The 14,851-nt window shown below is 38.5% G+C and overlaps 1 protein-coding gene across 7 annotated transcripts in view; it reads right to left on the bottom strand.

Moving 5' to 3' along the window:
* Positions 1-590: 590 nt before the first annotated feature.
* ZMYND11 (zinc finger, MYND-type containing 11) overlaps positions 591-14,851 on the bottom strand; it is a 73,503-nt gene continuing 59,242 nt past the window's right edge. For 6 of the 7 annotated variants that reach the window (XM_011942277.1, XM_011942279.1, XM_011942281.1 and 3 more), the window contains 7 exons: positions 13,953-14,030; positions 12,763-12,881; positions 8,222-8,429; positions 7,745-7,813; positions 6,607-6,879; positions 6,122-6,307; positions 591-2,879 (listed from right to left, as the gene is read on the bottom strand). In XM_011942277.1, coding sequence (XP_011797667.1) covers positions 2,757-2,879; positions 6,122-6,307; positions 6,607-6,879; positions 7,745-7,813; positions 8,222-8,429; positions 12,763-12,881; positions 13,953-14,030 — 1,056 coding nt within the window. In that variant the 3' untranslated portion in view covers positions 591-2,756. Of the gene's footprint in view, positions 2,880-5,948; positions 6,308-6,606; positions 6,880-7,744; positions 7,814-8,221; positions 8,430-12,762; positions 12,882-13,952; positions 14,031-14,851 lie in introns of those variants that run through there. The other variant, XM_011942280.1, reaches the window with a different exon arrangement.

Raw genomic sequence — 14,851 nt, 5'->3', positions numbered from 1 at the left:
AAGCCTGTTGCTTAGCAAAATGTATCTAGAAGAACAAAGACAAAATGAGCTTGAATAGAATACTACTACTACTGTTGGAAACTTTACAATCCTACAGTAACTGGGACTTTAATATTCAGACCTAAACCATCTGATCTCAGTTGTGATGCATCTACAGGGCATGAATGATGAAAACCAGAGAGTACCGACTAAGGCTGGGTTAATGTTGGCACTAAGAACGGGGGCTGGTTAACTACCTGCAACCACCATACCAACAAGGAGATGAAAACAGCAAAGGGTAAGCCTCAGCTGGCTTCCAATTAAGAATATGCTCCATTCTGAGTTGTCTGTTTTTCAGGCTGATTTGCAATAATTGATATGCAGCTGATACAATCATCATCCTCTCCTTTTTATATCATGTATGGTCTTTTTGAGATCTGGTGAAAGTAAATTCAATTTATATGTTTGGGTGAATGAATGATGTTTAACACACTGATTTTATATAACATTAAATAGTCACCAAAGAGTGAGCCACAGTATATGACCAACGTTTAGCGACAGTAGTATTTGGTTGGATATAGGGGCTAGACTAAATAAATTTCTAAAGCTAGTTTTTTTTTTTAAATACATTTATTAACCAATGTTAACACATTAAGTGAATCTATATATTGCTAGTCAGAGCAGCTTACAAAATGCCAGAATGCATCATAGGACTGGACAGCCACAATGAATAATTACAATGTGCAGAGTGGCTAAGCTCAACGCCTCGATATAGTTTTATGATTTGCAGAAAATTTTTAATGATGATTCCTAAAACAATCAGTTGTAATTTTACCTAAAACTTTTACAAAACCAGGCCACAATCTCTTTTTTTAATTTTGTTTTTTTTTTTTTAAACACACAGTTTTCACGCTGTAGTAACTTGGAAATGTGCAACCGTGTCAACAGAGACAAAAAAGCCAAAGTAACACGAATCTCACTTTCATGCAGCTATCAGTTAAATATTACATACTCTGGAATGATTTTACACCAAAAATATTTCCACAATTACTTGCTCTCATAGGGGTGGATCGAAGTCTTAAAACTTGAAAAACAATCAAAGAAGGTTAAGTGTTCTCGGTTCTGACACGTCCATCAGCGCCACATGCTGTGGCAACTCGAATTACACAGCAACAAGGAGGGAGCGACGATGCCAAGTTACTGCGTAATTTAGGAACATTGTATGAAATGGGGCTACTGGGTACTTTTTACAAAATATTGTGCACCATTTGGCAGTAGTTTGTCAATTAACTTGTGTCACCGCCATCTGCAACAGCATCAAGATTAGATGGACATTTCACAGAAGACTTAGTTCCATTTTTATCTTTAGAGTGACCCTGACAAACCTGGAGAAAACTTTTTAAAAGGCTTTTCTCCTGATTCTTTCACTTCCATTGTGAGTAATTGCTTTAATAAATATCAAAGGTCTAAATAAATATTTACAAATTATTTCTCTAACCTTAAAAAATAACTAAATGATAAATGGGAATTTGACTTGTTCTAAGATCAGTCTTAAAAAAAACACATAAATTGTGAGATCTTTTAAAAGAAAAGTAATTTAAGTTTTCCTGGCTGTATTTTATATATCTATGTATAAAAAATCATTATTCAACTATCGATCCATTCCTATTGGTAATGCTTCTTAATCCAGACATTCCGCAAAATACAGACTTTTTACAAATCACGGCATCTTTAATACAAGAAAATTAACATGCATTATTCTTCATTCTGTGTACAGTGATGGAGTTCATTAGTAGGCAACGACCCATGACCACAAACGTAACGGCTTCTGTGAAACTTAAGTGCTTTCTCTTCTTTTAGTATTAACTTACAATACATGAGGTGACACCAGATAATAGGCAGTGAGATGATATGTGGGAAGGGAAGGGAAGCATTAAATAAATTTGTATGCCTCATCTGTAATTTCACATATGGATAAAGGTAGTTTTTGGCTCTTTGTTTTTGTTGTTTATTTTGTTACAAGCACTCATGTTAGGACAAAGATGAAATGTGCAAACTTTAAAATTTAAATATTCATTTTCTCTAAGATCCAGCTCAGTAAAAGATTACCCCAGTTCCCTGCAATTTTAAACTACAAGATCAAAGCTAATAATTTGTTATAAAAGTTATATATTGAAAAGAAATAATGAAAAACACAATTGGGAAATATTTAAGAAAAAATACGCAGGACTAGCCCTGCTGTGTCAACCCTGTTCCCTAAATTCAATCATATACCCACTGGTGTGACCAACAGATAATGCCTTTGAACAGTAAATTAAGCTGAACAAAACCAGCTCAACAAGGTTAAGAAAAAAATGTCACATCAAGGTAGTATGTTTTATTTCTGAAACAGTTCTGTAGTTCTTACATTCAGATCTATTCTAAATGTTTCTTTGTTAAACTCACTTGTATTCACCTGTTTTTTAAAGATCTGTTGTTTAAAGGTTAAAATCTCTGTAAAACCTAAAAATGTTTTAAAATTTGCTGAAAATGCAACAAATTCTCAATTAAAATTTATTTAAAATAATACCCTCCACTGATGTTACTTTTACCCCCTGAAAAACTTCGGAGGAGCATTAACAAAAGATTTAAACTACTGTGCAAAATTTCTTCACGAAAAGTGTTTAAAGGCTGGTGCAAAATGGGAAGCAAATTCTAAACAATTTTGGCTTCTTGGAAACAAAAACCGCTGTGTCTGAAAAGAGTGATCGTCGGGGTGACTCCGGGAAGGGCCAGCTTCATCTTTTCCGGCGGCAGGTGCGCTTGTGCTCCGCGTGCCAGTGCTCCTGCTGGCACTTGATCGAGCAGTATGACGTGTTCCAGCAGCAGTGGTACATGGCCTCCTCCTCACAGTTGTAGCACTGCGGGGAAGAAATCGGGCAGTCTTTAGACTTGGGGGTGGATGTCTGAGAGACGGGTTACAATGGCAGACTCCTGAGGTGGTGCTTTTAACGGATCTTTCTGGCTCAACCTTTGTGGAATCTGAATACATTTTATGCACAGCAGATGGAAAGGGAGTGCTGGGGATGACTGTAGCTCATGCCTGGCTGTCAGCAAACTCAAGCTGCTGTCAGGTGGTACCTGACGCCCCTGTTTTTTCCATCTCTATGGGGGTCATTCCCGTTTCTTTTCTTAAAATGCCCTTGACTTCACATCCCTCTGCTCTCCACAAGCTCCCTGAATGACTTGCCTAAATTCCCTATCTCAAATTCTTCTCTTCTCTCCCCATCATTGTTAACATACGCTGCAGTCTTTACTCATCCCATGCCACGAATATGCTGTTAGCAAGGTCACCTACAACCTCAAATCTAGTGGCCAAGTCTCAGTCTTCATCTTATTTGGCAACATCTGGAGATATTTTTGACTGTCACAACTTTGGGGCAGAAGGTACTACTGGCGGACAGAGGCCTGGGATACTGTTAAACATCCCACAATGTACACCTCCCCCGAAGAATGTTCTAGTGCAAGGGTCCATAGTACCGTGGTTGGACTCTGGTCATGGGAGAAGAGAAGAGTGAAAAGAGTAAAGCTAAAGTTCCAAGCTGGCTTGGTGAACTAATGGTAGTATCATGAACAGACACCCACAGTGAGGCAAGGAAGATGAGAGCCTGTTTTGAATGTAAACACTTGACAACAGATCAGTATAAATGTGAAAGTTCTGTAGATAGACACATGCAGATTTGATGGCTGGTGAGAGCCCTGGAGGGAGAACAGCCTACATTTGATACTAAAAATTCTGATTTTCTTCCTGATTGTATATCGTATGCATTATTATCTATTATTTCAGCAACTGCACCTTCAGTACAATCCCCATTAGAAAGGTGCAGAGTGAATTTTGGAAACAGCTTGAGTGAGGCGTGCCGGGATTCACATCTGCGGTCTGTGCCACCCACTGGTCACACAGCTTCAGATCGAGCTATTTAACTTCTTCGTTTCCTCATCTTTAAGACTTTACACAGCACCACCATCCTTCCCCCAAGGACCTACTCTTTGTTTGTGTGTTCATCCGTTTTCAATTTCCCCCTTTCTATGGGTATATTTAATAGATGCATCTTTCTGTGTTTCTCGTGACATCCATTATTCGGCATCTGGCATGCCTACATGCTTTCCTATAATACTATTCTATTTCTTACAACAATGAAAGATGTAATTGGGAAGAAAGAATTCTTTTTTTTCTTTGAGACAGAGTCTCGCTCTGTTAACCAGGCTGGAGTGCAGTGGCACAATCTCAGCTCATTTCAATCTCCACCTCCTGGGTTCAAGAGATTCTCCTGCCTGAGCCTCCCAAGTAGCTGGGGTTTCAGGCACACACCACCACACCCGGCTAATTTTTGTATTTTTTGCAGAGATGGAGTTTCATGGTCTCAAGTGATCTGCCCGCCTCGGCCTCCCCAAGTGCTGGGATTACAGACGTGAGCACCGAGCCCGGCCAAGAAGAAAGAATTCTAACCCTTTTACTAGTCTACTAGACCCACTGTGATGCGCACACAAAGCTCAGCTCTGCCAACTGGGTTTTTAGTAAGTCTCAAATTCCTCATCTTAAAGAAGAGTACAAAAATACCCACTTCAGCTATTTCACAAATGGTAAAGTGGTATAAAAGACAGTTTTATAATTATAGCCTCTTCTTCCCATTTTCTTGATTCTTTATTAGTAAACTTAAGAGATTTCTACTCATAAAAATTTTTTAAGAGACAGGGTCTTGTTCCATCGCCTAGGCTGGAGTGCAGTGGTGCGATCACAGCTCTCTGCAACCTTGAACTCCTGGGCTCAAGCACTCCTTCTGCCTTGACCTCCCAAAGCACTGGGACTATAGGCATGAGCGTCTTTGGGTGCTGTGCTTCTGTTATCTTGAGCATACCTTAATTCCTATCTAATGATATTGTGAGAGTTGATCACACAAATTCAGTCATTCTTGTCATACCCAACTAAAACTGAGTTGAGAAGCTGGGGGGAAAAGCACTTGGAACACAAAATGTTGGCTGCAACTCTCAGACTAGTTTTGCTGACTGCCATCCCTCACCAATCAGAGCTTGTCAGCTCCTCAAAACCTTACTAGCACCAATGAAATTTCTTAAAGAATATGGAAATTTTCTTCTTTGGAGAGAACACTTTCACTTGTACTGAAGGCTGTGCCACCCAATGTGCAGGCTGTTTTTTTTAACAGAAAATAAAGCTCTCTTTTTCCCTCCACAGATCGCCTGGTCTTTTGTTAACAATATTTATTTTGTTATTCACCACCTCTTCCTACCAAGTTATCTTCATGTATTCTTCTAAATTATATGCTAAGTTTCTCTTTTCCTTCTTGCCAAATCTTTGTCACCGATTTAAAAATATTTCTTTCATGAAGAGTTTATGTGTATTTATATAATATAGGCTGGATAAAATGAAGAATTAAAGTTTATCACAGAACTTTATATAGTCAACTGAAACCAAGTTATGAGCTTTCGGGAGCAAGACTTTTCCCTAATTCACTGAGCACTGTGGCGGCTGTAAGATGAGCACCTGGATGCTGTGTACTCAGAATCTGCTCCCGCTCTGGTGGGGAGGATGAGACTCGCGAGCCGGACATGACGACAAATGACACTAGCTGGTCAGGTATAAGGGATGGTAGTTAGAGACCAGTGAAATGTCACTACTATAAAGTAAAAGTAATTGATTTCTTTAACAAAATCTAATGTATAAATGTTAAGTGCAGGGAAATCTGAAACTCTTTAATGTATTGTGATAATTACATTTATGATTTCACCATTTGGATGTTACCTATCTGAAATCACCAGGTAAAAGTTAGGGCCAGCCAATTTGCCCAAATAAAATCTTTGCATAGATGGAGAAATTATATAAGTTAATTGTAATAAATATGTACTAAGGTATTATAATCTCAATTTAACAAAATAATCCTGAGCAGTACACAGTAATGTGGGATCTGGGGTTGAGAGATCATAGGACTGTTAATAAAATTTTAAAAACTAAAGCTGACCATTTCACATTTGATCTGATTTCAGAAACATCTTCTGCATGTGCCACAGCTACCTTCTGAATCAACTGGCATCATACCTGTGGTACGTTTTCAGAAATAACAGTCTAGAAAAGACTGGTATTTACCCACTGCTTCTTCTTGGTCTGAGAAATCAGTTGCTTGTGCTGTGTTGCCAGCTTCTTGATTTCTTCTACGAATTCCTCCTTACACTTTTCCTTTACTTGCTTACATTTTCTGTCCATCTCACCCTGCATGTTGGCCACAGCTTTATTTACAGCTTGTCTCTTTTCTTCTTCCATTTCAGAACGCAGCTGGAATGAAAAGACAACCCACAGTAAGTCAGCACACAACTTACACAGGCCGTCTGCGACGGAGCAGAAACTGAACACACCGCTTCTACCTGCATGAGGTACCGTTTTCCCCTTTAGTACATGTGTAAAAAATTTAGGTGAGAAAAGTATCATTATTACTTGAAATGCTATAAAAGATACTGGTGTCATTCTATTGCTCCATTTAAAAGCTGCTACTGGGTTGATGCATGAGTAAAAGGAGCCTAACATGACAGGAGTGCCGGCTGCAGCAGGGCACCCACGGTGGCGACAAGCATTACCTTCTCCAGAGCTTCTCGGACAACACGCTCTGTCTCCCGCTTGTGGTCCGACTTCATCCGGTCTTTGAAGTCATTGAAGATCTTCGTGTATTTGTCATGGCACATGCTCTGACACACGCCATCACTGGTGGTCTGGGTGCTCCGATGCAGCATTCTTGGTGAAGAGGCACTTAACTTCTTGGTCTGAGTGGACACGGAGACTTTTTCGATTGGCTGAGGCATCGTGGGTATTTCCTGGCTAGAACTTACTGCTTCTGTTTCAGGCTCTGGTTCCTAAAATGTAAGACAAGAGGTTAGATGCAAAACAAAGCAATATAATTCACTAGTTCAAGAACTACTCTATTAGACTAAAAAGACAGTGATATACGTAAACAGCCATACCATAAACTTCTGTTAAAAAACATGATTAGGATGGTAGATTTAATGTATATTTTGCCACAATTTAAAAATAAACCAATCTCCCCCAATCAGTGAATGAAAAGGACATGCAGTTAACAGCAGCTACAATTACAAACACAAGCTTCATTTACAATTTTACTTAATACTGTAAGTTTTGTTTTTAAAATAAACATAAAAATTTATAGAATATAAAAAGTATTGTCAACTTATAATCACTTCATTGGACTAGATTCATTAACAAATTTCCTAAAAGCCTAAACCACTTCTCACTGAATATATGTTTGAAATGTGTCCAGATTTACACAGTTTTAAAACATGCAGGGCTTATATCACTTAAAACGGCTGAGCTCAACCACAGTCTCCAAGTTTTCAAATGTTGGCACAACCGATATACTGGATAAATGTGTTTGTTGTTTTTAATAATACTTAGGAAAAATATCAGAGCTCCCAGGAAATGTATTAATAGCAACGTGCCCTTCCCACTTAGCCAAGCTTTGGTCAGTGGCTGCTGAATTAAGATGGAGACTTGGAGCATGTATGCTATTCCAGGGTAACAGATAATGACAGGGAAGTCAGAAGACTGGTTTCAGCTTGATGGATATTATTCGATTGACAGCAACTGAATTTCACAAGTATCCACCAAGAGTGATTGTCTTTGAAATACTTTGAAAATACAAAATACTCTGAAAATATTTCCTGTTTCATTTGCCACCTGGATACTGCGAGGTGGGCAACTTACTTCCTTTTTGGGCTCCACACTTTGATTACGTCGTCCTTTCTTTGCTCTTGGTTCTTGAGTGACCTTTAGCTGTGGGCATTATAAAAGTAATATATTATTCCAGACACTAGGAAATACTTCTCTGCTGAAAACGCTCATAGTGGACCCACAGGTGAGAAGTGAGTACATTGCTACCTTTTGCATCCTTCCATCCACTCAGTTACCACTGACTTAATGGCTACTCTGGCTTGAAAGAGCGAGCGCACTTCAGGCAGGAGCAGTTGTACTTAACTCTCTTGGTACTGGCAGGGTCAAGGTCACTGTTACATCTATGTATTCATTTGAATTGGTTTTGGTTTACTTTTGCAGAGCACTTTACAAATGTAAAAAAGGGAAGGAAAATGTCAAAATCTGTTCATTACAGTGAGGAGTGTACACTAAGATTTCTGCATTTAAAAGTAAGAACGAATAGGCACTTCCTTCCTGAGACACACTCACCTGCTCATTACTGGTGGAGGAGATACTGGATTCTGCCTCTTCCTCACCTCGGTCCTCATTCTTAGATTTCCAAAATCTCCCTTCTCGTAGGAAACGCTGATGCAGCTCCAGCTCATCACAGGCCTTTTTCCAGCCCATACTTCGCTTCACATGCAGCCGATGAATGTTGACTGTGATATCTTGAATGTTTTCAGAAGGAATCCAGGCCCTAGGAAAAACACGTAAAGGTATAGTTAGAAACACCCCAAATGGCAGGAAAGGTGGTCGAGGGCTTCAGTGCACCCTGCCTGCCATAAAGTGTGACCTGTGGCAGTTCTCAGCTGTTAGCTTGGTGCAAAAGTAATTGTCGTTTCTGCCAATTGCAAAAACCGCAATCACTTAGGCTTCGTCATGGCTTGAATAAACAGTTACCAAGTGGAAAATAAATGAGATTTGTTTTGTTTTTCACAGTCAACAGAAGTTCTCAGAATTCGATTCACAAATGCCTCCCAATTGTTCACAATTTAATCAGCTTAGCTTGTCACAGTTCACATCTGTATTCTTCCTAAGTCCTTTTAAAGTTATTTGTTGTTCTGAATACTGTAAACTAATATAACCTATCTAGCTATTTGCAGTTAGCACTAAAGAATCACTTGAAAATGCCCAGAAATTTTCACACGACACATACATGTATACATATAAAATGGGAACATCTAAAAATATTATCCAGTAAGTCATATTTGCATCATGCCTCTACTCAGAGAAACCAGATTAACAAGCAGAGCCATTTATTATTTAGCCACAATGTAGTTAGCTGTGAACGTGAGTGCAATACATATCTAAAACTAGCAAATGAAAACTATATTTGGTTCTGTTGGAAAGAATGCTAAAAATTCAAGAACATTTTTCCTGGGCATTGGTCTCTTTCTGGATTTAAATTCGTACCCATCCCAAATGTTGTATTCAACAGATGTTTGCTGTGTACCAAGGGAAGGCACTACAAAGAAAGAATGGAAAAGTGAATGGTGTCTACGTGGTCCTGAGTTTCGTTGCCTCATTTGACGGCAGCAGGAGACGCTGCCCACAAGGGTTAAGGTAAACTATTAGTGGTCGGAATCTCTCGGGTCTTCTGATGATTAGGATGGCACTTCCTACACTGCCTCTGCCTGTGACGGACTTACAATTTTGTCAGAAAGAACTCAGGAATAATTATAATGCAATGCAGCAGGTAGTAAAGGTACTCGAGGGTGCTATGGAGAGGAAGAGTTCACATTTGGTTGTGAGTGGTCAGAACATTTTATTCGGCCTTGGTCTTGGAAGATAAGAAAGATTTAGACAGCAGACAATGTGAGTACTCGGAGAGATTCCAGGCAGAGGGAACATCATAAATGAGGTAGGAAACTATATAATACGGATGCATGAGTAACAGACATTTTCTACGGCAGAGTACACGTTGCGATATGCTACTAGAAACACACACAGTTATGCTTTTCAGTTTTCTGTTAAAGATTTTTTTTCCTGCTACAAGCATGTATGTCTCAGTTTTCATCCCTGGCCTGTAATTATAGAGCTCCAGAAATGCTGGGCCTGTGACTGTTCTGAAGGACTCTCTTAGAGAACCACACATGTGGCTCAGCCATAAATAACGATTTCTACTTCCTTGTACAAGCCAAACTTTACAATCTAGAAGCACATTTTAAATACATAGTAATCTGTATCATTAGATGCTAACAACAGCTATAACTGTTAGATTTGAACTTTTATAACATTATTTATAAATATATTGGTGAATATTATATCAATTATGTCTCATCTGGCATAAGTACTTTGTTAAAAACCATATCAAAGTAAACTGAACTTTGAAAAACTAAACTCCAATGCAGAGTACAAATGAAATTATGCTTGTGGAAGAGTTTCTTGCCATTAGATTTTGAATATATTTACTCTTCCAGTCAACAGATGTTTATTGATTTCCTATTACATAGTAGGAATTCAATACAAGTGGTTTGTTGACTTTTTCAAAGTAGTTTGCTTTTGAGAGAGAATTCTGATACAAGCAGTGCTGACTACCTGGAAGGAACTTGTATCTACAGGGGTATTTTCCTTATTTATCTTAAATAAAATGGATTCACATCTGTTCTTTAAAAAGCCTCAACACAGCTCACGATGTGCTTCTATTCTCTCTTAATCAGCTCCAGTACTGTCTTCTATTCTCTTTTAATCAGCTCCAGCACTGCAGATAATCAGGTTTCCATTTAAAAAACTATCCCAGGGCATGCTCTCTGATCTACAAAAAAATAAAAAAGCAAACAAACACCCTGCAATTTAAGGTAAGCCTAATAAAAAGCGGAAGAGTCTAATTTGGCTCTATGTCTGTCAATGCTCAGACTATACGTGCAGAATAAAATGGTTCTGTGATCTGATGTCAATGAGCCCAAAGTGCTCTAGCTCTTTTTTGTCTGTACCTGGTTTCCTGGCCTGGGCCATCCACCAGCGACTTGCAGCAAAAAGATTCAGCCTCCTTAAGACAGGTCTTACCGGCTACTTTCTTTGGCAGGCAAAATCTTGCAAATCCTACAGAAACCTCACTGAAGCAGCTCTCACATGTAAACACAATCATACTCGACCCTTTTCCTGGAAATTTACAATGTGCTCGTTGTCTACGAGGGAGCAGCATATTCTGTTGGCGCGTATGGGAGGAAACAAACGGTACAAAACCATTTTTTTTCCTCCCACTTACATGTAATGATATGATGGACTAGCAAAGAATAATTATCAGCCAAAATTTGCAACCAGAGGCTCCTCATCAACTAGAACTTTTGAGCATATGTTGCTTAATTAAAAATTCATGATTATAATTTAATCAAATTTTTTAAACATTCTAATATGGTAGAGTATAAAGTATATCCTAACCAATCCTTCACTTCGAATTGTTCACATTGTATCCAGGAAAAAGGAAAATGATTTTACATAGTTTGTCAACCTCTCTTATTGACTAAAATAAAGTCCTTAAGAGTCCCATCAGTCTAGAATTATTTAGGTAAAATCTTCCAGGACCTAAGAAGCTTGAGGGAAAAAAAATACCTCTAAAAATGTAATCTGATGTTTTAATTCTCTCTTCAGGTGACAGACTAGGACTGCTGCAGATTAGCCCAAATATTCTTTAAAACTATTTTCTGCATAGTGTACTAAATGACATCTAACCAGTTAACTCATTAATATCACTCACGGTTGAAGACACTATAAAGCTACTTGCAAGTTGATGAAAAAGAAAAATATATAGATAAAAAGTTCTAATTATCAGATTATTCTTTCCTATTAGTATCGCTATAAAATAATTGAATTCTTGTTTTTCTAAGTTAACTGTGTTTTACTTAATGTCAAAAACATGGAAGCAAACTGTCCCGCATTATTCCCTGAATATTTGTTGTATTAGAAAAGCTGACCTTTATTGAGTATTCACTATGTGCTAGGTACTGTGCTCAGTCTCTCGAAACATTTCTGTAAACCTTACAACAACTCTTGTAAGAGGCCCTTATTTTGCTAAGGCTCAGAGAAACTGACTAATGTGTCAAGATTAGGGTAGAAGACGGTGAAGCAAGGACACAATCTCACATAAAGACTTACCCTAACCTACCAAAAATACATTACCTCCTTGCCTGTTCTGATAAGAAACTGAAACCATCTGAGTATGAGGTATTAAGCATATGTTAAAAATTACCACTTAATAATAATGTAAATAAAACATTCATTTTGTATTGAGTTATTTTATTGGATCATCATTTAATGTTTCTTGACATGAGAGTGTCAGGCAAGTGTGTATCTACTTATGAAAGAACAGAACTACTTTTTGGGAAATTTATAGTATTTATAGGTTTCTTATAACTACACTTCTGTTTAAATTAAATAAAGACCAAGTAAAACTTTACCACAGGGAGGAGTAAGGCCCCTCATTGTGCAGCTTCTCTACGCACTAGTAGCCTCCTGGCACGACAGGAGACGCCTCATGGGCTGTTCATTTAAATCCTTGCAAAGTATCACTTTTAGATCACATAGCTGACTACTGTCACTTTTTCACCTTATCTCAATATCTGTGTTAAATGAACCAAATAAATTGCATGTTAATTCTTTATTCCTATTGTGGCTTATTTTTATGCACACTTCAGGTATTTACACACATTCTGAGATCACAAGATTGATGATTTTAGTCTATGTCTTTAACTGAGCCTTGAAGATGGCCAGAGCAACTGTGATGTCATTCTCGTCTTATGGAAGGGACACAGCCTGAGGTCCTCCTGCCCACTGCACTATAAATTCAGTCTTAGCACTAATGTGCTTCTCAAGTTCAACAGTGTCAGTTATTAAAAATGTCTTGTTTAGTAAACAGTATCTGAAAAATATCTGGAAACAATTTATCTTGGAACATATTCTTGGCTGCATAATGTGCTTTTTTTTCAATTTAAAATAAACTTCATGCATCTCTGATGGAGAAATCATCAGACTTTCAACTTTAAGGACTTCATAAGCACGGTGGTGACACTGAACATGGGGTCGCGAATTACCTCTGGTGGTGGTGGCCAAAGAAGCGAACGTCAACTTGATTGTCCTCTTTCTGCATGACTTTGGCTGGCCAAAACCCAAAACCTTTCATTTTAGCCCAAACCAGCTCATGATTAGGTATCTGGAAATGAAATGTTTTATCTTGTTATATTAAAGTTTTAAATGTAAGTGTACCATTCATATTAAACTAGCCACATATGATCCATTATTTCTAAAACATTTATTTCCTAACTCTTAAACACGAGATTTTTTTTTCTGGGATTGACTGATTTTCTATTTGCATCAGAGTTCCTCGTAAGAGGCTGGGACTAGAGCATGGCTGCCCCTGAAGCCAAGACCATCCACATGCATGACGGTGGCAGACAAGAGCACCCACTTTGCCAGGTGCAGCCAGGGGGTCCAGCAGCATCAGCACCCCCGGGAACTGGTTAGAAATGGGGACATTTTCGGCTGGCACAGCACTGTCTCACAGGGCTGGCTTCTCTCAGGCAGCCAAGGCTGCTGGCCAAGAATGCTCAGAATTCCCTTTGTCAGTGCCCAGCTTGAAGCCGTATCATTTTGGGGAAATTTTACAGCTACAGACAAATGCAAAGCCTTAGGTCTCTTGTGAAAGAATGAAAAGAGAAACAAAAATTCACTTTATTAAAGGATCCAGACGCTGGGCGTGGTGGCTCATGCCTGTAATCCCAGCACTTTGGGAGGCTGAGGCGGGAGGACTGCTTGAACTCAAGAATTTGAGACCAGCCTGGGCAACATGGTGAAACCCCATCTCTACAAAAAATACAAAAATTAGCCAGATGTGGTGGCACGTGCCTGTGGTCCCAGCTACTCTGGAGGTTGAGGTGGGAGAATCACTTGAGCCTGGGGGAGGTCGAGGCTATGGTGAGCCGAGATCACACTACTGTACTCAAGCCTGAGTAACAGAGTGAGACCCTGTCTCAAAAAGAAAAAGGACCCAAGATTTATTTTTATCCAATATCTCATTTTAAAATCAGAAATGGGTAACAAGCCCTGGTTTTTTTTTTTTTTTTTGGTTTCAGTTGTTTATACTCATTAAACCCGTATATACTATGATATTTTAGAAATTTAGGAAGAAAATTATAATCTTTAACCAAACCGGAAGTAAACTTCCTTAGCGCTGTATGTTACACACTTAAGAGGTGGAAAACAAAAATCACAAAATTTCACATACACAAGGATAACAGAACCAGTTGTCAGGACGAGCATTTGACAAGTAAAAGCAATTCTTGCAAAGCTGCAGTTCATCCAGCTGAAAAAGAAAAGAAACTACTTTAGCCTACAGAAAACATACATACACATTAAACTATGTAAAATGTATCCATGTCAATTAACATTCACATACATAAATAGTGTTGAATTTTGTTCCTTAATCTTTTAAGCTTAAATTTTAAAGTTTTCAATAAATGGCACTGAAGACCCTGTCACTGTCCTCTTAGAACCATGTCGCTGGTCTCAGGCCCCGGTTGGAACAGAAGCCGAGGCTGGTCTGACCGGGCCCTGCCCAGACCTCGCTGGTTAGCACTTCAGACTGAATATTCCTCAGGAAGGTAACAACATCTGCTACCAATCACAGCAGTCCTTACCTGTGCCTCATTCTCTATTTTAGTTCCTTGTTTTCTTTCACAACATTCTTTTACAACTTGTAAACAGACATACTTCATCTGTTTCTTTTTCCTTTTTCCCAGTCTCCCTCTTCAGAATGTGGCTCTATGAGGAGGCCTGCACTGTGATCACCTTTTACTCCTCCTCACATACTGCCTGGCACACAGGGGGCACCCAGTAAATGCTTATTGAACAAATAAAAACAAAAGTAAAATTTGAAATGAATTCAAGAAACAAAACTTTTTGTATAAACTGAGGAACTTTTGCAAAGATAATATGGCTAGGCTACAGGTGAGTGTTTTAAGTAAGACCACCAAAAAATATACTTCCTTAAATGTACTTCATTTTTTTTTTTTTTTTTTTTTTTTAGACAGTCTCATAAAATTGTCAAGTCATTTCTGAAAACTCTTCGAAACAACTTCTAATATCTTTCAACCTTTAAAATAATTTTTTTTTTTTTTTTTTTGA

Source organism: Colobus angolensis, unplaced genomic scaffold (genome assembly GCF_000951035.1).
Source record: "Colobus angolensis palliatus isolate OR3802 unplaced genomic scaffold, Cang.pa_1.0 Scaffold209, whole genome shotgun sequence".
Lineage (NCBI taxonomy): Eukaryota > Metazoa > Chordata > Mammalia > Primates > Cercopithecidae > Colobus > Colobus angolensis.
Note: the sequence above shows the minus strand (reverse complement) of the source record. Positions and strands in the feature narration are given on the sequence as shown.